At 41.1% G+C, this 26,487-nt stretch overlaps 1 protein-coding gene and 1 non-coding gene across 3 annotated transcripts in view; one reads left to right on the forward strand and one right to left on the reverse strand.

Annotated features, from left to right (window-relative positions):
- Nucleotides 1–26,487, reverse strand: part of WASF2 (WASP family member 2) — a 72,970-nt gene that overhangs the window by 15,590 nt on the left and 30,893 nt on the right. Inside the window, exons 1-2 of one of the 2 annotated variants that reach the window (XM_055396966.2) lie at nucleotides 5,708–5,877; nucleotides 4,387–4,559 (exon numbers count right to left, since the gene is read on the reverse strand). In XM_055396966.2, the coding sequence (XP_055252941.1) occupies nucleotides 4,387–4,516 (130 nt within the window). In that variant the 5' untranslated portion in view covers nucleotides 4,517–4,559; nucleotides 5,708–5,877. Of the gene's footprint in view, nucleotides 1–4,386; nucleotides 4,560–5,707; nucleotides 5,878–26,487 lie in introns of those variants that run through there. The other variant, XM_055396965.2, reaches the window with a different exon arrangement.
- LOC129538799 (U6 spliceosomal RNA) lies at nucleotides 14,991–15,097 on the forward strand. Its single transcript, XR_008682334.1, has one exon. It is a non-coding gene; the product is annotated as a U6 spliceosomal RNA (small nuclear RNA).

Genomic DNA, 26,487 nt, shown 5'->3' on the forward strand with positions numbered 1-26,487 from the left:
GTGCTCCTCAGTGAAAGGAGCAGTGACAGCAGGAGCAGAGCTCAGTGCAGCAGAGTGATTTAAGATAAAAATCATACAAAGAACTCCACCATACAAAAATGGTGACACTGAGAATGCTACTTGAAGAGGCAGTGAGGTGGCGTAAAGGCTTCCCCATTGTCAAGTTACATCAGGACTTAAGCACACTTAGAACTCAAGATAATACATGGAAGAAGCAGTAGTCTTCAAAGCAGAAAGTCTGCATTTAAGTCTCAGTTCTTTCTCTCTATACTTGTCTTACTGACTCTTCCTTCACCAAGTCAAACTCTCAGCCTCAGTTTCATCATCTGTGAAATGGGGACAACTGTATCTATCTCATCAAGTTGTCATAGGACTAAATAAGCCCAAAACGTAAACAGTTATATAATGAGATTCTTCTTTATACTGATGACTTTTAAGAGTATTGATATCTCAGTATCTTAAGACTTATGCTTGAAAATGAAAGTGAAATTCGTTCAGTTGTGTCTGACTCTTTGCAGACAGACAGTCCATGGAATTCTCCAGGCCAGAATACTGGAGCTGGTAGCCATTCCCTTCTCCAGGGGATCTTCCAATTTAAAATATAATTCCAGTTGGCAATGTGATAGCTCTGCTCTGTAAACTAAAAGGTACTCCAACCTCTGAAAACAGGAGTGTGATATTTACATATCTTGTTCAGAGTTAAATTCACTCATTCAGATTACCAAGACAGATCCACTATCAAATCAGGACATTCATAATAGACATCTACCTCATTCTGCAAAAGATACCTTAGCAGCAGAATTTTTCAAATGAAAACAAATCTTCTTAATGACCCAAGAGGAGGTTCCATTCTCCTAGGTGGTCAGAATACCTATTCAGAAGTGCTGGTTGGCTGCACATTTTCTAAGACATGGCAACCTAATATGTGAAACACCAATCTCACTGCCCTGAGGGAAAATAAGAATTCTGGATATGCTATCAGGGAGCAATCCATGGCTGTGAAATTTTTAGTTTTGTGCTTCATGCATTCCATAATCAGACTTTCCCTACTAGACCAAGCACTTCCGGATAGAGTATATAATACATTAGGTCAAGGTCATGAGCCTAAAGTACACAGGAGCCCATTCCTGCACCCCTCTCTGCTGGATGTAATCCGAGTCATCTTTCATGGTTCGGTTCATATGTGACCTCTTCCATGAAGCTTTTCTTGACCCTCCCTATTCCTGCTATGTCCCCACTCCCATAGGGAATATTCCTTCTCTCCCTGTATCCTCTGTGCACCAACAGCATGGAAGGGCAGAAAGAACAGAGGCACGGATCACTTAACAAACATTTACTGAGCTCCTACTGGGTGCCGGGTACTATGCAAGATAGACACTGGGGTTCAAGGAAACAACACATGATTTCTGCCTTCAAAAAACTTTTAGTTTAGTATAGGAGATACAGATAATTTTCAATATAATGTGGTAGGTAATAATACAGGCAAGTAATAGGATCTCAGAGGGGTACTCAGTCCAACCTGGAGGAGGAGATCCCTGAGCTGAGTCTTAAAGATCCACTGCAAAGATGGCAAGGGCTCTCTAGCAGTGGGAACAACAAAGGCACCGTGCGAAAGTGTGAAGAGTACATGGTCTGTCTCAGAAGTTACGAGTAGTTGGCAATTCATCTTTTCTTCCTTCTTTCTCCCCCCCTTCTTTTTTCCCTTTTTAATTTTAAAAGAATCTCTTTAAAAGACTGTAAGATGGGAGAAGATGGATTGCAGAAAATGAGGCTGAAAAGAAAAGTAGGTCTTATAAAGTCTTGAATGCCAAGCGAAGGAATTTAAAAATAATTCCATAGTGAGGAAGACGGGAGATAAAATACATAGCTAACATTTATGCTTTTATTTTAAAAACATTTTTTAAATTGCAAAAGTTAACACAGACTTAACTTTTTAAAATTCAAACAATTCAGAATTATGAAAGTAAAAAGTCAGATTTTAGTTTTGGGCAGACCACTCTGGCAGGAGTATATAAGTTTAAGATTTAAAAGATTTTACACAATTTTTAGGTTTATAGATTTAAAGGGGTTGATCAGAGAAAGGGAGGCCAGAGGTGGGCTAAGAATCATTTGGTGAGTGTTCAGTTGGGCTGCCCTGGTGGCTCAGCAGTAAAGAATCCGCCTACAATGCAGGAGCTGCAGGAGACGTGGTTTCGATCCCTGGGTTGGGAAAATCCCTTGGAGAAGGGCAGAGCAACCCACTCCAGTATTCCTGCTTGGAGAATCCTTGGGACAGAGGAGCCTGGCAGGCTATAGTCCACAGGGTCGCAGAGTCAGACATGACTGAAGAGACACAGTACGGCACAGCAAAGGTCTAATACAGGGCAGTCGTGGGAGAGCCAGGGAGCCAGGGGACAAGCTTAGAAATTCTTAGGAAGTCTGACTTTGCCTCTCACTGGCGACTGTGTCTGCAGGCAAGTTACCTTACTTTTCTGAGCCTTCATTTCTTCACCTGAAAAATGGGAATGCCAACATCTAACCTCAAAGGATTAGTAAGAAGGTTAAATTAGATAGTCTATATGTCAAGATCCTATTAAAACCTGGCATAAAGTAGGCAATTAACAAATATGAGATCTCTTCTCACCCTCTCTCATTCTCCCCTTATTTCTTTCTTTCTCCTCTGGTAGATTATGAGCTCCTAGAAGGCAGAGACCACTTCTTATTATTGCTGTATCCTCTCAGCATCTGGCACATAAAATATGTTCAATACATGTTTACTGGATGAATAAAGGATCAGCTAGCTCTACAACGTGAGAAAATCTTGTTTTCATAAGCACAGGCCAACCCTAGCCCTCAGATGAGCTTCCTCAAGATAGGAATGGCCTGATCACAAGTGGGAGAGTGAGCAGTGGCATCCAGCAACACTACCCTGGAAAAACACCTGAGAGAGACCATAACTCCTGCTGAGAGAGAAGAAAACGCATCATTAGCTAGATGTCCTTTGTCCTACAGAGAAAGAACCCGCGTGTGACTGACTTCCACCCATTTGGCCTTCTCAGGGTGACAGAAGCAGAAATGATGCTTTCAAGAAGCAGTGAGGCTCTCTGCAGTCTTCATGTGCTTCCCTGTCAGTCGTACTGCTGTGGCACTGCTATCAATGTTCCTTTGTGTAAGACAGACACTGGCAGGGTTTCATTTTTTCCTGACGCCCCATCCAGGTTTCCCTAAGCCTTGGATCAACTGAGACGGCCTCTGAGCTGGATGACGGCTTAGGAATCTCAGACCCCATACATCATCTGGTCACAGGCCTCTATCTCCTCAGGCCCCTATTTCCAAGGCAGGGGCTATTACTATCTGGGGTGTGGAATGCAGGCTTTCTTGATATTCCACTGCTTTCACGAAAGGCAGTGATGCGACAGGAGGGTTAAATGTCTGAATAATTCACACTAAGATGGTTTTGCTAAGGAAGATCACTAAAATGGCATTTTGACAGAGGTTCTTATGGAAGCTAGAATGGCACTAGACAAATGCAGAGCCTATCCAAGCATCTGCCTTTCCCATATCTCGGCTCCAAGCAAACAAAATCCGCTCAATTTAGAATGAAATCCAAACCCAAGCATGTACCCCACTCAAGGCGGTCTCATTCATTCTTATCAATTAAAAAAAAAAAAAAAAGAAATTACAGTTGAGCTGGCTTTCCCTCAGCTTCAAAACAGACTAGGTTAACCCCCACCTTCCTCCTAGAGAAGAATGGCTCCAGCTACAATCTGTGTCACTGTGTTCACACAGCTTGCAAAACTCCCAATACCCCAGAGACTACAGAAGTAATTTGTACCCTGAACTTGGACCTGGGGGCTTGCAGCACAATTAAATGTGTACCAGGGTAGACAAGTCAGCCAGAATCTCTCTGAATGTGTGTTTGCTTTACTCCTCTTTGTGAAGAAAGGTGGTGGGGGTGGGGGGGGTGGGGTAGATAAAGACTATTGGTACATTTGAGGCTTCAACAAAGTCAGGCTACATTGAATAGCTTGTGCAATTACAGGCACATTCCCCAACCCAAGATACTGCTCTGTGAACCTCCCACTTTACACAGAGAATTCTGCTCTGTCATTCCATCTGCAGTTTCTGCTGCAGCCCTTCCTGCCACCCTTCCCACAGATTTCTTTTGAAGCAGGTGGAGGGGGAGGTGGAGGGAACCTAGAGGGTGGTGGTAGATGAAGAAAGGGTTGAGGGGAAGAATCTGTATAAAAAGAAGCCTCTCTTTGGGGAGGGGTGAGGGTGGGATAAATTTTCGCACTACCTAGGGAAGGCAGATGGGGGAGAAATAGGAACATGGAGGAGAAGGGGAGGAAATAAAGAGCACCAACGACCCCTGAGGGCAAAGCACAGGCTCTCTGCGGCACTCACTCAGGCTGCCCAGCTGTCGGATGACATTTGCCAGGGTGATGTTGGTCATGCATTCCAGCTCGCTTCTAACGCTAGGCAACGTCTGACGGCACAGGTGCCTTGGCTCGATGTTCCTCGTTACTAACGGCATGGTGGACCTGCTTCAGGCAATGTTCTGAATGATGAAAAACAACCTAAAAAAGAAATAACAGGAAAGTATTACTCAACCACAAATTCCATGCACACCAAGGCTGTGTGAGTCGTTTTTCCTTTTGTCTTGCTCTGATCTAAACAGCTTTAAAAAATCTTTCTCTCATTTTTTCTCCTGCAGCCCTCCCCATCACACCCCTCTTTTACAGGTTTGCTATTACAGCCTTGCTGGATAAGTTTAGAAATTCTGAACTGGTGACTGCTGGCTGAGGATACACAGGCAGCATAAAAACCTAAAAACCCTAAAATAACAAGTATGCTCCAGCTAACAAAAGTCTCTAGAGGCAGGGACGCACGGTCAGAAAACAGCCCATTCAGCAGGTCCTGGATGGTACAGATCCTAACCTGGGGGTGTCCACAATCAGAACAGATCAGATTCCAGATGATCAATTATAAGAATCAAAAAAGAGCTTCTGTCATCTGATAGTCTCCACAATGAAATTACATTGCCAAGTGATTCCACTGATCTACATCAGGACATAACTTCTCCAGTTCTTCCCTGATGGAGGACTCTTAATGTACAACTAAATACTGTCAGTATCTATTAAGATTACTAAAGTTCAGTCTGTAAATTGACAGAATGAAAGAATACCAGGGAAAATTTTACATGTTCAATATATCAAACATGATGCCAAGTACACTGTGCTGTAAGATTCCCCAGTCCTTTCTCTTCTACTCAGAGCTCCCTTTCTCTCTCCCATCCGGTTCAACACACCTGGGCCAAAAGGCTCTTGAGACAGCAGGAAGTGTCTGGAGCAGATCCGGAAACCTTCCAGTTACTGTTTCTTATCCTGTCGGCTAAGCCCCTTTCCCTAGGAAATCCCCCAGCACTTTAGGTTCACGCTGAGCTATTGTTTCAGAGTTAGATTACCAAATTCCTAACTTTACAAGGACAGGAGGAGGTTTTTTATCCAACAAAATGGATATGACTATAGCCAAGGCACATTGGGCTGGAACTGTTCACCTATCTTGTGAAACTAAAGAAATCTGAAGCAGCCTAAAGGTTTTTGTGCTAGGGAAAATGGCAAGCTAAATGGTAAAGCATAAAGGTAATACACTCAAGTCCCCAAGATTGCAAACACCTCTTAAACACACACACACACACACACAAAATCCACAGAGGTTTACTTACATTGAATCTTAAAACACCAGCTCATCACCAAAAAAAGTTGATTGTGAACACAAAATGCTTAAACCAAGATATACATCAGAACTTAAAAGTGAACCAACATATTGTCTGACCAAAAGAAAAAAAAGCCCTTCAGCTCAAAGAGGGAGTAGAACCCTTTGGAACAGACTGCTCCTTGTTATGGACATTCTGATCTGCTAAGAGTAAAAATAAAACAGGAAGCCAGCAGCTTGGGGAACAAGATTTCCTGTCACCAACAGCAACAGCCCAAGAACCAAGAGAATCAGCTGTTTGCTCATAACTTTGAACCTCCCTTTAATAGTCACTGTGTGGCAGCTGTGCCTATCTTTGGGGTGCAGAGGTGTTTCCTGAATATTTGTCTACTGTCTAAGGAAATAATTTTCATTCTGTTCCTCAGCTAAGTTCCCCTTTGATTCAACAGATTTTCTAATCCAAACTCTGGACTTTCCCTTCCAGGCTAATGATTCTCCTCTTCTACATAATGTAAAGGGTACTGGGTACTAACATGCAAGCTTCAGTAACTAACTCAAACTGAAAAAAGAGTTTAGAACAGAAAAGGAGACAAGGGGTTACAAATAAAAGAAGCTCACAGGGCTCTGCATCCTCTGGATGCCCTCAGATTCCCAAAATTTCAAGCTTGCCAGAAGAACCAGAAATTCAGGGTACAGCCAAAGATGACTGAAAATAGCCACTATGGCTCCCTCACTTAGCAATCATTTCAGAACTTGTTCCAGCATCTTAGAGGAGCTACCGGAGCCAGATCCCCTTGAAATTCTGTGTCAGATGGCTACTGACAGGGCATTCCAGACATTCTCTTTGGACACCTAATGGAAACTGGATTCCAAATAGCTAGGTAAATGTCAGATGGGGATGAAGCTGGGGAAGCCACTCTTAACACCTTGGTACTTTAGCGTTTATGTTTTCCCAAGTTCCTTGGGTAAGAAGACACAAGTGGAGTCAACCCTGTGTCATCTGGAGGTGGTGGTGGTGGGGGGGGCAAGTTTTCAATACCAAGATAGCTAGCTAGGTCTTGCCAAAAAAACCCAGCTCCCACATCAAGCTAGAGTAATCAAAAAATTACAGTATTCAATATCCATCAAGACAAAAAAATTAGAAAAGTGATTCTGCTACTAAAAAAAAAGTCATTTTACATGTTTCAGAGTCACCAAAGAAAGACAAGATTCTTTATTAAATGGAATTACCCACATCACTGCTCACTTTTCTACAAAAGAAGTATGGAATTATGCACAATCTGAACCAAAATACTAACTTGACCAAAAAAGAAATCCTACATTCCAGTGAAGATAAACTTGGAAATGAGGCAAAGACTTCCAAGGCTCTTGACTCAACTCAGCTTTAAGTTGTGGAGTTGAGACATACTTGGGTTAGTGCCCTGAGTCTTGGCACCTTATTAGCTGTGTGATCTTGGGCAATTTTCCTAGAGACATTAAATAATGTAACATATATAAAATGTCCACTACAAGGCTAAGAAAAAAAGGTAGTTATTTTTAGTTCAATAGACCTGAGGCGAATCCTCCTGTAAAGTCAATTTTATTCATTGACAAATATTTTGAAACACTTTTAACAATGGACATATTATGTAGTAGATACACATTATTCACATAAATTTAAAGATGAAGCCCTAGACATCAATGAAATTTATGAGTTCTTTTTCTGGAGACTGCTCCCAGCCCTGCTGCTGGACCTCTTGAAGAACATACATTCTCTCTCCTCTACTCTTTTACAATGGATTCCTCATCTGAACCACAGAACAAAGGATTAGAGTGACTGTTTTCTCCATTCTCATCAAGAGTGTAAACAACTAGCATCATTCCAGATGCACTGGAGAGAAGCTAATGCATTATATACAATGGATGCCTAATGGCATTAGGGCTTAATGTTCTCATGGGAATCCAGTTGAGAAAAGCTCCTCGATCATCAGTAGTCATTTAGTGGAAAATTAGTGGAGCACTGGGTGTTGAGGAACCACTAAATTAAGGAAGTGACATGGTCAAATCTGCATTTTTAGACAAATCATTCTAATAGAAGTAGGAAGCTGTATTTGGGCAGAAGACTGGAGGTAAGAGCAGTTGGGAAAGTCGTCCCAGGATGAGAAGGAGACAATAGAATGGAGAGGCCCACCACAGCGCAAATAAGAACTGGGAAACCACAGACAGGTTGTGAGGGTGAGTCCAATCCTTCAGCCCTATCTGTAGCTCTCCCATGATTGTTCTGTACAAAGTGATAAAATGTATGTTTCTTTATTAAACATATTATGAGGGAGTTCCCTGGTTGCCTAGTGGTTAGGATTTGGCACTGTCACTGCTGTGGCCTGGTTGCAATCCCTGATCAGGAAACTGAGATCTTGCCATTTACAAAAATTTTTTTAAATAAAAGTACTATGAAAAGAACTAAATGCTAGTACCAGTAATGAAGGGACAGTGAAGAAAACCAAGAAAGTAGTCATTCTTAGCTAGAAAAATAAGTTTTTGACACATGAAAAGTGGAATGTCCTGTCTTTATAGAATCAGTAAAAGTTCTTTTTCAAGTTATACTTAACTTTGATTAGAAAAATTACACGCTATAGTGATATTTGCTAATTTGGGGGTTTGAGAAGGTCTTACCTTCAGGGATGTTACATAGGAGAGGAATTAAATTAGAACCACTGGGAAGATAAGTTATAGGGACGTAGATTTCAATTAAGTTAGTTCCTTTTAATTAGAGCTGTCCTATATTAGAATGGGTTCTCTTCAGAGGTGATAAGTTCCCCAGTATCATCCCCTGGATACCAGCTGTTAGGTATGTTGGGGGAGAGATTCCTAGACTGTAAGATGATATGGAGAGGTCAGACTGGATGACTTATACAATGCCCTTTAAATCAAAGATGATATAATTCTCACCCTGGGCATCAGTTTCTTCATTTGCAAAATAAAAGGACTTAGCCAGATGATCTTTAAGAATTTCTAAAATTCTTGGATTTGCTGGACTTTGATCACCTGATGTGAAGAACTGACTCATTTGAAAAGACCCTGATGCTGGGAAAGATTGAGGGCTGGAGAAGGGGACAACAGAGGATGAGATGGTTGGATGGTATCACTGACTCAATGGACATGAATTTGAGTAAACTCCGGGAGTTGGTGATGGACAGGGAGGCCTGGCGTGCTGCAGGCCATGGGGTCTCAAAGAGTTGGACACAAGTGAGTGACTGAACTGAACTGAAAGCTGCCATAACCTCTGCTTGGCCAACAGTCACTTGCATTTTGAACATAAGGCCAGGGGAGGTCTAGGTACCGTAAAGATGGATGGATCATGTCCACGAATGGTAAAAAGGACATTCCAGACAGTGCCCTGAGGTTAAGTTAATTACACTCTGGGAGCCTCCCAAGCCAATCAGGGGGTTGGCTACCCAAAGATGTAAAAAAAAAAAATTGGCTTGTTTTGGGGGGGGGACCAGTTACAGATATCCAGTCAGACTCAGCAGCAACCCCCATCTTCACCCCCAGCTATTTTCAGTTTAAGGGACTTGAGAATAAGTCAGAATATATCAAAGACTTCAACCATCCCCTCTGAGCCATGGCTTGGAGTACACTGACCAGTCTGGACTACCAGTACCATGATGGGATTTATGCTTTGAATTGGAAACTGGATGAGGTGTTCTTTGAGGTCCCTTCATAACAGTAAGAGTCTACAAGTCTGTGTATTTGAAGTTATCACGGGATATTTATATATCACATTTGGTCAGTCTTAAGGCAAAAGGAGACTCTGACATGTACCCTTCACTCTCAACTCTCAACTCTGCTCCTGACAGCCTGCAGCAGGAGTGGGGTGAAGTAGGTGAGAGGGACGGATTTGGAAGCTGGAAAAAGGTAATAAAGGAAGACTGCATGTGAGGGGGAAGATGCACTCATCTGTACCCTACAGTCTGAATTCCTATTAACAGCAGTACAAAAAACAGATGACTGCTCATTCTGGCAATGACATGTATTACAAGCTGATTATAAATAAATAAACAATGCTTCATTTAGAGGCATGGTCACTGATAATACCTGCAGATTTCTATGGTCACACCCCAAAGCAAGTATATCTGAGCTACAGCAATAACTGTAACAACAGAAATGCTTCTCAAGGCAGTTCCTCTTTGAAACATACCCTCAAAATGCTGATCAGCAGTAGCATGGGATGAGAACATGTGGGGATATTGTATGTGTGGCAATTAGGACTTCTGCTTTTCACTTCAGCATTTCCCACTGTTCTATAGTTAACAGCACTTTGGATAGGGGCATATGAGAAGCGCCTTGCTTTGTAGACTAGTTTCCTCTTTCAGGAGATAAATTTCTTTATGATAAAGAATATGTATTCCACAGTGGTTCAAGAATCTCAATTGAAAAGTCAAACAATCACTTGATTTCAAAATAAAACACAATACTCAGGTTTACTGTAATCTAAGTTGGTTCATCAAAATATTTAAAGAAGTATACATTTACTGTTGCATATAGCAGTTCCTCACTATCATGCAACAATCACAAGGAGAAATGTCTCTTTATAGACTTAGGCACCTACCCACTTCCTGTTGAAATACAGGGTGGGGCTGAAGCTACAAATATAACCAGACTCTCTCCAAACACAAGAAATTACTGACAAATCAGTTTAGGTCACCAGAGTAATGTTCAAAAAAGCTAGCAAGATAAATGGAACTCCAAGAGTGGACAAAGAAAGTATCTTACTGGGAGAACCAAGAAAAAAAGCTTACGTGTGATCTAAAACCAGGAGAAATTACCAATTTCATAAATGAATGACACCAGCTATGGACCTACCTTCAATAAATGTAAAGTTCCTTCTTGTCCTAATTTGGTTTTGGAAAAGTAGTACAGGGGGACAGGACTTCTAAACTACAGTATCTTACTCCTTGAACACATTACACATCTATTAAGGACCATTCACGTCTGGCAATTTCATAACTTTCTATTATCTTTTAGGAGCAATACCACCTTTTTTCTTCTATTACTCTTCAGGCTCTAATCATAGCTTTGTTCTTAAAGCTAAAATTGGGGGCTAACTTTGACCTGCAAAACTGGTTTCTTCTAGTATCAACTAGTCCATAGAAAACTGCCTTTTTTGGTTGGTTTTTGTTTTGGGGTTCGTTTGTTTTGTTTTGATTATTACTGTATAGTTGCTTTACAATGTTGTGTTAGCTTCTGCAGCACCGCAAAGTAAATCAGTTACATGTATACATGTATCCCCTCTTCCCTGGATTTCCTTAGGTCACCACAGAGCACTGAGTAGAACTCCCTGTGCTAATAGTTGGTTCTCATTAGTTTATCTATTTTATACATAGGAGAAGGAAATGGCAGCCCACTCCAGTGTTCTTGCCTGGAGAATCCCAGGGACAGGGGAGCCTGGTGGGCTTCCGTCTATGGGGTGACAAAGAGTCGGACACGACTGAAGTGACTTAGCAGCAGCAGTGTATACATGCCTATCCCAATCCATCCCCAATCCCACCCTTCCCCCTTGGTAGTCATATGTTTGTTCTCAACATCTGTGCAATACCTGGAGAAAACCGTAATTCAAAAAGATACATGCTCCCCCACTGCAGCACTATTTACAATAGCTAGAACATGGAAGCCACCTAAATGTCCATCAACAGAGGAATGGGGAAAGAAGATGTTGTAAATATATACAATGGACTATTATTACTCAGTCATAAAAAGGAATGAAATTGTGCCATTTGCAGAGATGTGGATGGACCTAGAGACTGACATACAAAGTGAAGTAAGTCACAAAGAGAAAATCAAATATCATATATTAACACACATATGCAGAATCTAGAAAAATGGTAAAGATGAACTTATTTGCAAAAGAGAAATAAAAAACTGCTTTTTAAATGGCCAAAATTAAGCTCTCTTTTTAAGTAAGATCCATCTGGTTGTCCAAAAGAAAATACACTTAAAATTGTGCGTTGGAAACCACTTAAAACTGTGAGTTGGGTTCTAGTTCTTAGTCTAATGATGACTAGCAATTGGGGAAAAACTTTCAATTCATCTTTCCAGTTCAGCTGTGAGCTGCACTAAAAAAAATGCTTGAGAGGTGCTATATGAAACTGAGATTTTGTTTACAAAATATTCCTAGCTCCAAAAAGATTTATTCACATAAAATATTTCCTGTATCTATATCTTTGCCTAAGTTCCCAGTTATGAATCCACTTAAATTATACAGGGTCTGCATGGTTATCACTGATAACTTCAATAACAAACACAAAGTTCATTTTACTCTCCCAGTCTTAATTCCAATTTCTAGCAAAACTTAATTCATCAAAATGTAATGGTCTGAAATACTCCAAACTATCCATCTAAAAGGTCTTACTTTTGATCCAGCAATTACACTCCTGGATATTTATCCAAAGAAAACAAAAACACTCACTTGAAAAGATACCTACACCTCTATGTTCACTGCAGCATTATTTACAATAGCCAAGATATGGAAGCAACCCAAGTGCCAATCAATAGATGATTAGATAAAGAAGACATGGTATATATACATACACATATACATACTGGAATATTACTCATCCATAAAAAAGGAATGAAAACCTTTTGGGACTGATATATACACACTACTATATATCATATAGGAAATTAATAAGAACCTACTGTATAGCACAGGGAACTCTACTCAATACTTTGTAATAGTCTATATGGGAACAGAATCTAAAAAAGAGTAGATAGGGACTTCCCTGGTAGTCCAGTGGCTAAGACTCAGGCTCCCAATGCAGTAGGCTCCCGATCAATCCCTCGTCAGGGAACTAGATCCCACATGGTGCAACTAAGGGTTCGCATATCACAACTACAAGATCTCACATGTCGCAACTGTAGATCAAACACACCATGTACCTCAACTAAGACCAGACCCAATGCAGCCAAATAAATATTTTAAAAAATTAAAATAAAAAAATAGAGTGGATACATGTATATGTGTAACTGATTTACTGTGCTGTACAGTAGAAACTAAAACAACACTGTAAATCAACTACAAGAAAATTCAGTTCAGCTCAGGTCAGTTCAGTCGCTCAGTCGTGAGCAACCCCATGAATCACAGCATGCCAGGCCTCCCTGTCCATCACCAACTCCCGGAGTTCACTCAACCTCGTGTCCATCGAGTCGGTGATGCCATCCAGCCATCTCATTCTCTGTCGGCCCCTTCTCCTGCCCTCAATCCCTCCCAGCATCAGAGTCTTTTCCAGTGAGTCAACTCTTCGCATGAGGTGGCCAAAGTATTGGAGTTTCAGCTTTAGCATCAGTCCTTCCAATGAACACCCAGGATTGATCTCCTTTAGAATGGACTGGTTGGATCTCCTTGCAGTCCAAGGGACTCTCAAGAGTCTTCTCCAGCACCACAGGTCAAAAGCATCAGTTCTTCGGCGATCAGCTTTCTTCACAGTCCAACTCTCACACCCATACATGACCACTGGAAAAACCATAGCTTTGACTAGATGGACCTTGGTTGGCAAAGTAATGTCTCTGCTTTTTAATATGCTATCTAGGTTGGTCATAACTTTCCTTCCAAGGAGTAAGTGTCTTTTAATTTCATGGCTGCAATCAGCATCTGCAGTGATTTTGGAGCCCCCAAAAATAAAGTCTGACACTGTTTCCACTGTTTCCCCATCTATTTCCCATGAAGTGATGGGAATAGATTTTCTGAATGTTGAGCTTTATTACTCCCCCCACCAAAATAAGAATGAAATCTTGCCATTTGCAACAACATGGATGAACCTATAGGGTATTATGCTAAGGGAAATAAGTCAGACAGAGAAAGACAAATACTGTATGATTTCACTTATATATGGAATCTAAAAAAGAAATGAACAAACGTAACAGAAATGGGCTCCCTGGTGGCCTAGCGGTTAGGATTTGGTGCTTTCAGAACTGCTGTGTGTGTGTGCGCGCGTGTGCTCAGTCACTCAGTCACATCTGTTTGCAATCCCATTGACTGTAGCCCGCCAGACTCCTCTGTCCATGGAATTTTCCAGGCAAGAACACTGGAGGGGGTTGACATTTCCTACTCCAGGGGATCTTCCCAACCCAGCGATCGAACTCAAGTCTTTAGAGTCTCCTGCACTGGCAGGCAGATTCTTCACCACTGGGCCACCTGGGAAGACTGGGATTTAATTGCTGGTTGGGGAACTGAGATCCCTTAAGCTGCAAACTGTATGGCAGGGCCATAAAAAAAAAAAAGGAATAGAAACAAAATTATAGATACAGTGAACAAAACAGGTGCTTGCCAGAGGACAGGGAGAAAGAAATAGGTGAAGGAGATTAAGAGGTATAAACTTCCAGGGGTTTATAAACAAGTCAGGGGTATGAAATGTCCAATATGGGAAATACAGTCAGTAACTATGATATGTATTTGTATTGTAACATATCTTAACTAGACTTATACTGGCAATCATTTTGAAATGTTTCAAAACACCAAATCATATACTGTATAGTAGGAACTAAGACACAGTTGCAGGTCAATTATACTTCAAAAATAAATTCACAGAAAAAGAGATCAATTTTATAGCTACCAGAGGCAGGGGGAGGGGAATTGGATGAAGGCAGTCAAAAGGTATAAACTTCCAGTTATAAGATAAATAAGTGCCAGAGATATAATGCACAGCATGACAAATATAATTAACAGTGATGTATGTTATATACAAAAATTGTTAAGAGTGTAAATCCTAAGAGTTTTTAACAAACACACAAACTTTTTTTCCATTTCTTTAGTTTTGTTATCTATATGAAATGATGGATGTAAGTAAGATCATTACGCTGCATACCTTAAACATATATAGTGCTGTATATCAATTCGCAGTAAAACTGGAAAAAATAAATGGGGGCTTACTTTTACTCTGATTGCAAGCATGCTAAGTTGCTTCAGTCATGTTTGACTCTGTGACCCTATGGACTGTAGCCCACCAGGCTCCTCTGTCCATGGAATTCTTCAGGCAAGAATACTGGAGTGGGTTGCCATGCCCTTCTCCAGGGGATCATTCCGACCCAGGGATCGAACCCACATCTCTTCTGTGTCCTGCACTGGCAGACGGGTTCTTTACCACTTGCACCACTATGAATAAGTGAGGAAACCTTACTCCTATCATTCGTGGGTGCTCAAGTACCAGCTTTCTTTCAGCTACAGTCATCAACTGAGCATCAAATTCACACAGAAGTTTTTAACATGAAAAACAACTCAACTGCTCTGGGACAAAAAAAAACTCACAAAACAAAACTTCGGGCTCGCTTCAGCAGCACATATACTAAAATTGGAGCGATACAGAGAAGATTAGCATGGCCCCTGTGCAAGGATGACATGCAAATTCATGAAGCGCTCCATATTTTTTTAGGAATAAAACTACTATATGACCCAGTAATCCCACTCCTAGGCATATACCCTGTGCAAACCAAAAATGAAAGAGACACATGCATCCCATTGTTCATTGCAGCACTATTTACAATAGTTAGAACATGGAAGCAACCTAGATGTCCATCGACAGATGAATGGAGAAAGAAGTTGTGGTACACATACACAATGGAATGTTACTCAGCCATAAAAAGGAATGCATTTGAGTCTGACAAGGTGGATGAACCTAGAACCTATTATACAAAGTGAAGTCAGTCAGAAAGAGAGAAAGTCAGAAAGAGTTAGAAAGAGAAAGATAAATATCGCATTCTAACACATATATACGGAATCTAGAAGAATGGTACTGAAGAACTAGCCCATTCTAAAGGAGATCAATCCTGGGTGTTCATTGGAAAGACTGATGCTAAAGCTGAAACTGCAATACTTTGGCCACCTCATGTGACGAGTTGACTCACTGGAAAAGACTCTGATGCTGGGAAAGGTTGGGGGCGGGAGAAGGGGACGACAGAGAATGAGATGGCTGGATGGCATCACCGACTCTATGGACATGAGTCTGAGTGAACTCCGGGAGTTGGTGATGGACAGGGAGGGCTGGCGTGCTGTGATTCATGGGGTCGCAAAGAGTCGGACACGACTGAGCGACTGAACTGAACTGAACTGAATGAAGAAACAGACAGAGAATAGACTTATGGACATGGGGAGAGGGAAGAAGAAAGTGAGATGCATGGAAAGAGTAACATGGAAACTTACATTCAGTTCAGTTCAGTTCAGTCGCTCAGTCGTGTCCGACTCGGAGAAGGCAATGGCAAGCCACTCCAGTACTCTTGCCTAGAAAATCCCATGGACGGAGGAGCCTGGTAGGCTGCAGTCCATGGGGTCGCTACGAGTCAGACATGACCGAGTGACTTCACTTTCACTTTTCATTTTCACACATTGCAGAAGGAAATGACAACCCACTCCTGTGTTCTTGCCTGGAGAATCCCAGGGACGGGGGAACCTGGTGGGCTGCCGTCTATGGGGTCACACAGAGTCGGACTGAAGTGACTCAGCAGCAGCAGCAGTGGCTGATATGGACTTCCTTGGTGGCTCAGATGGTAACGTGTCTGCCTACAATGCAGGAGATCCGGGTTCGACCCCTGGGTTGGGAAGATCCCCAGGAGAAGGAACCCACTCCAGTATTCTTGCCTGGAAAATCCCATGGACGGAGGAGCCTGGTAGGCTACAGTCCATGGGGTCACAAAGAGTTGGACACGACTGAGCGACTTCACTTTCACTGTCTTTCATGGCTGACTCATGTTGAGGCTTGACAGAAAACAAAAAAATTCTGTAAAGCAATTATCCTTCAACAAAAAAACAGATTAAAAAAAACCAAACCTCAACAAATCATTGCACAAGATTATTAGAAATGTGTCAATAACTCACACAAGCCCTAATACTCTCTTTTTCAAATAGTTTTCTTTATTTACAGGCAACAACAGAAATGAGTGATCTCCAGTTGGTGGTGGCCAAAAAACTGAGATGAGGAAAGATACAAAAGGCATTCCTCTCCAAGTACCTGGGCTTGAATACCCGGGAGGAAGCCTAACCTGGACATGTGCTACCATATAGGAACACAAAGTTGTTTTTTATGGGAGAATGTCTAATTCCCAGTTTACTATCTCACCCAGGGATAGAGAAAATGGAGCTAGGCTGTATCCCTTCTTTCCTGGTTCCTGCAAATAGTAGCCTACTGCACTTAGTTAAGCTCCCTACAGATGAGACACTGGAGCACCCACTGGTGGATGAGATACTGAAGCAAGTTTAAAAATGAGGAAAGAGATAATCAGTATGGAATCGTACATTAGGCACTGAGTAAGTCTCATTTCATCCTGCTAGCTCTCTAGCCATGCATTTTAATCTCTGGGTTGCTTCTCTTCATATTTCAAGCATCCCTCTATAGTAACTACTCTCTCTCTGGGATGAAAAGGCCAAAAAAGAAGCCAGTTCTACACAAATGAGAAAGGCCAGGGGGAAATTCAGGAAATTCAGCAAAATGTTTTGCTGACAGCTCAAGGTGATACACAAACACACTGTGTGGTCATGGAGTAGACAGAGCAATAGTCCTGGATGTGACTGCTAATAGACCAACTTAAGTGAGGAGAGAGGCCTAGCAGTCACAACTACATCTGTACACCAGGGAATGGAATTATGAAGCAAACTGCCATGAAATTTCATATCAACCATTCTATTCTGCCAGCTGTAATAAGAATTCATTGCTGAAGAAGTGTCACACACTCATCTGTCACTAACGGCCAAGCTGCCAGCAACTGACTAAGAGCAGCAAAGGGCAGCTGTACATCCTCCTCTCACAAGGTCTATCCACCACTCAAAACACGGGATTTATCAGGAAAAGTCCCTGAACAGAGGGAAAAGCAAGCGTCCATTTCTCTTCTTTCTATCCTCAGTTTACCAGGTTACCAAAGCCCTCAAAAGACCCAATAAGCAGTGATGCAGAGCAGTAAGACCATGATCCTTAGAGAAAGAGGTGTGGATTCAACCCACTACCGCCAAACTTAGTTCTGGGACCTTGGCAAGCAGTACTCTGTCTGTTTCCTAACCTGTTAAAATCAGTAAAATGATCCTTAGTTTTTAAGGTGGTTGTGCAGAAAAATGAAATAATGCATGTATAAAATACTTAACACAGTACCTGGCACAGAATGATTACAATAGCAGTAATGACTGTAGTAGCAGCGGAAGCAATAGTAGAGGCAGTAGTAGCAGAGGCACTAACTCGACATCCATCCAGTGCTTAGTTCTGGCATATGGTTAAATATGTGGTTCTCTTAACTGGTAAACAACTCTTTTAATAAGTTTTGGGTTGCATTAATGGCTAACTACTAATCATAGCACCCTTATCAATCAATGAATATTTATCAAGTAGACACTGAGAAGAAGGCTGATCGCCGAAGAATCGATGCTTTTGAACTGTGGTGTTGGAGAAGACTCTTGAGAGTCCCTTATACTGCAAGGAGATCCAACCAGTCCATTCTAAAGGAGATCAATCCTGGGTGTTCATTGGAGGGACTGATGCTAAGGCTGAAACTGCAATACTTTGGCCACCTCATGCGACGAGTTGACTCACTGGAAAAGACTCTGATGCTGGGAAAGGTTGGGGGCGGGAGGAGAAGGGGACGACCGAGAATGAGATGGCTGGATGGCATCACCGACTCTGTGGACATGAGTTTGAGTGAACTCCGGGAGTTGGTGATGGACAGGGAGGCCTGGCGTGCTGTGATTCATGGGGTCGCGGAGAGTCGGACACGACTGAGCGACTGAACTGAACTGAACTGAACTGAGACACTAGATGACACAAAGAAATATAAAATTCTTCCCATGACTCCAAGAGCTTATAATCTGAGGAGACAGATAAAACACAGGTAAGTAAAAACATAGTAAACAGAAGTTATCAAACGAATGATGTAGCCAATTATGACAAAAGAAAGTATGAAAAGATCACTTTCAACTGAACAGAATTCCTGGAATAAAGACCAGATCCGGGCAGGATCTGGATTTAAAGAATAAAGAACGGAAGTTTTCTAGGTGGGGGTAATATAAGTAGAAGACTTGAATTCTACCATAAGTATTCGGAAAACTCACAACTCTAATGGGTTTTTATGGTATTTCATGAAATCTAAGATGCAAGATTATTCCAGAGAAGTTAAAATATGGGGAAAATGTACATCTCAGAATTAATGAAACATAATATTTCTTTTTCTATGAGAGGGTGAACAATCTTTAAAAGTTCTTTCCAATTCTAAAATGATATAACAAAAAAGAAAAAAGAAAATTATATGTTTTGATAACATAAGACTTACAAGATAATATTCAAATTTTACCAAATCATCAATAGCATGAGAAGAAAGATAATAAAAAATAAGAGAGACTGAAACCAAATTCCACTATTTATTTGCAAGGCTAAAATGTTTACCTCCTAGTTAATATGTTCACATTTTCTTTTATATGTCACTTCAGTCGTGTCCAACTCTTCGCAACCCTATGGACTGTAGCCTGCCAGGCTCCTCTGTCCATGGAATTCTCCAGGCAAGAATACTAGACTGGGGTGCCATCTCCTTCTCCAGGGGATCTTCCCCACCTATGGATAAGTCTCCTGCACTGGCAGGGCGGGTTTACCACAAGTGCTACCTGGGAAGCCCTTTCCTCTATATATTTGAACATAATTATAACAGCTATTTCAATATCTTTGTCTGGTAATTCTATCATTCTGTCATTTTTGAGTGTTTCTACGAACTGATTTTTCCTGTAATTATGGGTCACATTTTCCTGGTAACTTCTGACTGGACGTTGGACATTGTGATTTTATGATGCTGAGTACCTAACATTGTTGTCTTGGTTTCAAGAGTGGGAGGCTTTGTTCTGGTTGGCAGTTAAGTGACTTCTGATTCAGTTTGGTACACCTGAGGTTTCTTTTTAAGCTTTGTTAGGGTGGATCTTACGGAGAAGGCAATGGCAACCCACTCCAGTACTCTTGCCTGGAAAATCCCATGGACGGAGGAGCCTGGTAGGCTGCAGTCCGTGGGGTCGCTAAGAGTCTGACATGACTGAGCGACTTCACTTTCACTTTTCACTTTCATGCACTGGAGAAGGCAATGGCAACCCACTCCAGTGTTCTTGCCTGGAGAATCCCAGGGACGGGGGAGCCTGGTGGGCTGCCCTGTATGGGGTCGCACAGAATCAGACACGACTGAAGCGACTTAGCAGCAGCAGCAGGGTGGATCTTGACCAGCTTTTACTCTCTTGGCTCTTGAGCCCCAGTACAGATGTGGCCCTTCAGTGATCTCTACTGGATGCTCTCTACTGGATCTCTGCTGGAGAGTGAGCAACATGGGCTTTCTACTCTGGCTGATAGGAAATGGAACACTTCCCTGCACTGGGAATCAGTTAGCTCATTCAGTTCCTGGTCACTCTTTTCCAACCTCCTGTAATCTGACCCCAGGCATATGGGTGATCAGTCAAGCCTCAAGGAGACCCTAAGATTTCTAGAACAGTATTCTTCTTCTTTTCCAGAACTGCACCCCACAGCTTCCAGTTGCCTCAGCCTCCCTTGAACTATTAACACAATTTGTCTCTTCAGTTCAGTAAGACGAATCTGCTCTGCTTGGGATTCCCCCTGACCCCCGCTCCTCCTTGCTCCATGGTTAGAACATACATCTAGACAGAAAATCAGGGTAATCACGGGGCTCACCTCCTTATTTCCCTTCTCCCAGCGATCAAGGCCACCAGCTTCCTATTTAAGTCAGGATTGATTTCCACTCTGGTTTTGCAAGGTCCCCAATCATAAAGAGGTATTAATTTCAATTTATCTTCAATAAGTATATGCCATGGAAAACTTTTAAAAGGAAGAACAGGTATCCCAAAATCAAATAAGAAAACACTGCAAAAAGGTAGGATATCACCACTATATGCCTATAACATATCTGAATAACATTAAATTTTCTGAATAATCATAATTAATAATGGCAGAAAATTTTCCCTTTTTCTTTTTTTAAAGTTGGTACTCATATAGGTATTTATCACATTAAAAAAAATCAATACAGCTTGATGAATCCAGAGGCAAGTTCAGTCAAGAGACAAGGATTCCCTGAGCCACGAGTTACGTATGACTTTGGGCTGGTTAATCTCTCCAAGCCGCATCTGTAAAATAGGGAAGATAAAACCTGTCTCACAGGATTTCAGGATAAAATGAGACAACATGAGTAAGCCTTCCAGAGGGGTATCTAGCACCTAGTAGGTACTCAACAACTGACAGCTCTCATCATTGCTAATTCAAAGGAGCACTGAGTTTGCTGGACTTACCTCCTAGTGGTAATACAATAATTTAAAGAGAGCAGGTCAAATTAAACAGTACTGAGCATTACACAAAGAATTCTCCTAATTGGTTCTCTTTTCTTTGGTCTCAGTGGAAACCAAGCAGTAGGTAGGCCTCTTACCTTCTGAAACAGGTTCTCTGGGAGTATGAAGACAAGAGCTGAGAAAGAAATGGATGGCCTCAAAATTCCACCAAATGCAAAACTTATTTTTGAAGTGGAATTAGTGGATATTGACTAAAATAGTAAAGACATCATCAACAATAAAACATGGCCGTAAAGAAACTTATGTATCTAATTAGAGCTGGTTACTATTGTTAAGTGAAGAGTCAACTGGAAAATTCAAGTTAGAACTTGTTTACTTTATCCCTCAACTTTTAAGAAATGCAATCCATTATAAACCCTTGAATTTTAAAATATTTTACTACAGCTATGTAAAATATCACTTGAACTGATTTGCCTTTTACCTCATGTTGTAAACTAAAAGGTTCAATAAAAATGTATCCGATGTCAAAAAAAAAAGAGAAAGATATGGTTAGCCTCTGCTTACGTTATACCAATTTTAAGGATTAAGACAAAGGGTATCAGTCTATCAGTCTTCCAAATCATAGTCAAGAGTCAATTCAATATTTTCATTTTATATATTTTGAAAGCAGTCTCAAAGGTACTAATATCTGGATTGTGCCATTTCTTAAAAAAAAAAAAAATTCTTTCATCTTAAAGGCCCAAGGCAAATGTCACCATTTCTAAGAAGCCTTCCTCAACTCTTCTAGTCTGAAGTCATTTCTCCCTCTCCAAAGGTGCCAAAAAAGTATGCTGAAACTTTTACGGCAGTCACTACATTCTACATTGTAGCACAGCTTTTTGGAGTGTACAATTCTTTGAATACAGGAACTGAAAAACAAAATATCTTTAAACTTAACAGAAACAGTAGTAACAGCAGCAACTATTGGAATCTGCTGTTATAAGGGCTGGATTTTTTAAAACTTCTTTGCATCCTATAGTGTTTGCCCAAAATGTGTCAGGTATTTATTCACATTTTCTTTAACAAATCTAATCTTCAAAACACTACTGAAAGGTAACTGGTAGCTTTCTGATTTTACAGCTAAGAGACCTAAACTTTATCACAGTCACACACCTTTTAAACCCAGGTCCATCTACATACATGACACTATGCTGACTTCACAAAACACCCTAGCCAAGACTGTGCCCATATTTCTCATTTTCATATACAAGTGCCACCAAACCCCAGACTAGTTTCTTCCCCCTCAAAAAAAAAAGAAAATATGCTAACATAAGAAAGCCTTTCTGATATATTTACCCTGGAACTGCAATGGTGTTAATGAGAATAACACACTGCTTTCTCCCTCTCTACACCCAGTTTTAGCCAGCTGCTCAGGGGCTTCACATCTTCAAGTAACAGAAACACTGGCTCATTTAAAGTGCCAGCCTCAGATAACATGTTCAGATGCTGCTGCTTTTCAAACAAATGCCTGTTTTCAAACAGCTAGGCATTTGGGGTTCCGTCACTTCTAATGAGTTACATTTACAGGGTCCCTGAAAATCACTTAAAAGTTTCATTCTCTGGGCACTGTTGAACTCTTCATATCTTGTCATTAAGGACTTTTTTAAAGTGCCTAATCTGTCATCTTCTTTTACAATGAACCCAAACACATTCCCATGGCTAATTCCTAAACTGTATACAGTAGTCCCCTTTCTTCAAGGGTCATACATTCCAAGACCCCCAAGGATGCCTGAAAGTACCAAACCCTATATGTAAACAAAATACTTTTTTCTTTCCTTGTTAAGTCAAGAACTTTCACCTTTTCACTTAAAGGAAGCACTTTTCAGCCTCTCTTTGGCTACTCTTGCATTTGAGGCTCATTAACAGGTAACATAAGGGACATGGAACAACAGACTGGTTCCAAATAGGAAAAGGTGTACGTCAAGGTTGTATATTGTCACCTTGCTTATTTAACTTAGATGCAGAGTACATCATGAGGAACGCTGGGCTGGAAGAAGCACAAGCTGGAATCAAGATTGCTGGGAGAAATATCAATAACCTCAGATATGCAGATGACACTACCCTTATGGCAGAAAGTGAAGAGGAACTCAAAAACCTCTTGATGAAAGTGAAAGAGGAGAGTGAAAAGGTTGGCTTGAAGCTCAACATTCAGAAAACAAAGATCATGGCATCTGGTCCCATCACTTCATGGGAAATAGATGGAAAAACAGTGGAAACAGTGTCAGACTTTATTTTTTTGGGCTCCAAAATCACTGCAGATGCTGATTGCAGCCATGAAATTAAAAGACGCTTGCTCCTTGGAAGGAAAGTTATGACCAACCTTGATAGTATTTTAAAAAGCAGAGACATTATTTTGCCAACCAAGGTCCGTCTAGTCAAGGCAATGGTTTTTCCCGTGGTCATGTATGGATGTGAGAGTTGGACTGTGAAGAAAGCTGATCGCCGAAGAATCGATGCTTTTGAACTGTGGTGTTAGAGAAGACTCTTGAGAGTCCCTTATACTGCAAGGAGATCCAACCAGTCCATTCTAGAGGAGATCAATCCTGGATGTTCATTGGAGGGACTGATGCTAAAGCTGAAGCTGCAATACTTTGGCCACCTCATGCGACGAGTTGACTCACTGGAAAAGACTCTGATGCTGGGAAAGGTTGGGGGCGGGAGGAGAAGGGGACGACAGAGAATGAGATGGCTGGATGGCATCACCGACTCTGTGGACATGAGTTTGAGTGTACTCCGGGAGTTGGTGATGGACAGGGAGGCCTGGCGTGCTGTGATTCATGGGGTCGCAGAGAGTCAGACACGACTGAGCGACTGAACTGAACTGAACTGAACAGGTAACATAAGGATCATGTGAACACAAGCACTGCAACACCTGACAACTGATCTAATAACCGAGATGGTGGCTAAGTGACTAACAGGCAGGTAACATACACAGCGTGGACATGCTGGACAGAGATGATTCATGTTCAGGGCAAGACAGAGTAGGACGGCGTGAGATTTCGTTATGCTACTCAGAAAGGTGAGCAATTTAAAATTTATGAATTGCTTATTTCTGGAATTTTTCATTTAATAATTTTGGACTACTGAAATTAGTTCAGTTCAGTTCAGTCGCTCAGTCGTGTCCGACTCTCCGTGAAACCGAGAAAACTGAAACTTCAGATAATGGGTGATGACTGTATGTATGTTTTAAAATAATATTCTTCTGAGCCTTTTTCTAAAAAGCACAATTGTTTTTCCTTTTTAGCCCAAGTAAAGATAATTATATATCAGAAGTGAGTCCCACCCCCCCATCTCTTTCTGCATATGGGGAATGCTGAAAAGATAAGTCTTTTTTAATTATTAAATGTAAATAGCTCATTAAATATAATCCAATTACTGTAACTGTAAAAAGGAAGTAATTACAATATGTACACGTATTCTTGCCTAGTAGATTTAATATCTTAAATTAATCTTTTCAGCATTAATATTTTAAATTAACCTTTGATATCAGAAAAATTCAAGAGATTGATGTCTATTTTAAATATATACATATAAAGCTGTACCTTATGGATCTTTGTTGTGATTTCACCCACAAACAATTTTTGAGTGAATAGCCCCATCCCCATAGAGAAGGGTAATTAAATAACACCTGCCCTAACTGAACTGGTATTTCTTGTCTGCTGTAACTCTTGTTAAAGGTCCTGTTTTAAATTCTAATGCTTTTGTGGGACAAAAAGCCAAGAGATGAATTCTGTGGCATTCCAATAATCAAAACAGGTTTACTTAGCACGACAATTTCAAGCCAAAATTAGAAGCATGTCTCTGGTATAGTAGCCTAAAATTTCCACTACGTCATTTCTGTTCTGTTACTATCAATTACAGTTCCCTGAGACTACCCTCAAGCATTCTTCTCTTGCTAGCCCCTTCTGGTCTAGCCCCTCAAGTTTGCTGTTACAACATTTTCCCTTAGCAGCCATTTGGCTCTTTGATTTTTACTCTTTCCTGGTGACCGAGAGTAAGTAAATTGCATAGCTAAATCTATGAACTGCTTTGAAAATGGGCTCTGCCACGGTCTGTGCGCAGAAGAACTTCTATTAAAACGGAGAGTAAAGGCCTATACAGATGAGAAATTAGGAAGACTAAGCTTTGTTTTTCTACCTCCCACCAAAATCTATCAATGAGTGTTGTTTTAAGATATGTGCTTAGAAAAATTAAAATTGTGTTTACATTAACATGGAAATTTCCCAAACTTTAGAAATATCAAGAACTGAATGAATATATATGTTGTAGCAGCAGCAGCAGCACTTCCCCTCCAAAGTAGAAAAGTTCTATTTAAAGTATAAAGAGGAACTTCTCTGGCAGTCCACTGGTTAAGAATTTGCACTTGCACTGCAGGGGGCACAGGTTCAATCCCTGGGGGCATAGGTTCAATCCCTGGTCAGGGAACTAAGAGCCCACAAGCCACTCACCGCGGCCACACACACAAAAGAAACTACAAAGAAGCATCACGCATTTTCAGCAACTCTCCAGGATTTCACTGAAATAAATTTCACTGTTCAGACTCCGGTATTAATGAGCCAAAGGTGCATCTGTGTCTCACTGATATGACTTCTCAAAACAAATAATGAAATAGATAAGCCTAACTATGACTAACTCCTTTCACCATTCAGACTGTAGCCACACTGGAGCAGTTCCTGACCACATAATACATAAGGCTCGTTTCTGCTGTCATCCTGGCTAACTTGGAAGGCTATTTTATGGTCCAAAAGGATAGTGACAAGGGGTCACTGTGAATGCCTGATTTCAAACACTGTAATGAATTCTGAACAGTTACCAAAGGTTAGCAGAAGGAATGGAGTCTGATATCTGATGATGATCACAGCACTCCAGAAGGACAGTGCCATTAAAAGACAACAAGAAGTAATTTCACAAGTAAAAGGTGTACTGGCAGCTAAAACTGAGCCCCTTTCAAGATTTAAATGATTCAAGTCTCATCTTAGTAACACTGGTATTTTTGTACAAAATATATCTTATTAGGCCAGCCCTTGAAAGTTAAAAGGTGTCTTTAAATGCCTGCTGACCTAAAATTGCCATGTTCCATGCTTTAAAGGGATTGATTTTCTGGAAAAGGACAATAAGATGCCAAATTCTGTTCAATGGAGATCAGAATACTATTTGGTGAACCTATTCTGCACCTGTGGAAGCAAAAGAATAAGCCTGGCTCACACACCCGAGGGAGGGTGGTATTTTTGTGGGCTCTCCCTATGACCTCTTTGGCAGCAAACATAAGAAAGCCCTTTTTTGAGGCTAAGGGGCGGGTCCAGGACTTTCAACTACCCATTCAAGCAGGGTTACGATTCCCCTCCTCCGTAATTAAGTTCCCTTTCCCACTCTCCATGCATGCATGAATTGTAGTGACATTGACATGGGGGTCTGACATTAGTCTTTGAAGGTCATTTAAATCCTCCTCCTTCCAAGCTGCCTTAAAAGCAATGCATCAT

Source organism: Moschus berezovskii, chromosome 2, assembly GCF_049115385.1.
Source record: "Moschus berezovskii isolate FMDL1 chromosome 2, NW_MosBer_1.0, whole genome shotgun sequence".
Classification (NCBI taxonomy): domain Eukaryota; kingdom Metazoa; phylum Chordata; class Mammalia; order Artiodactyla; family Moschidae; genus Moschus; species Moschus berezovskii.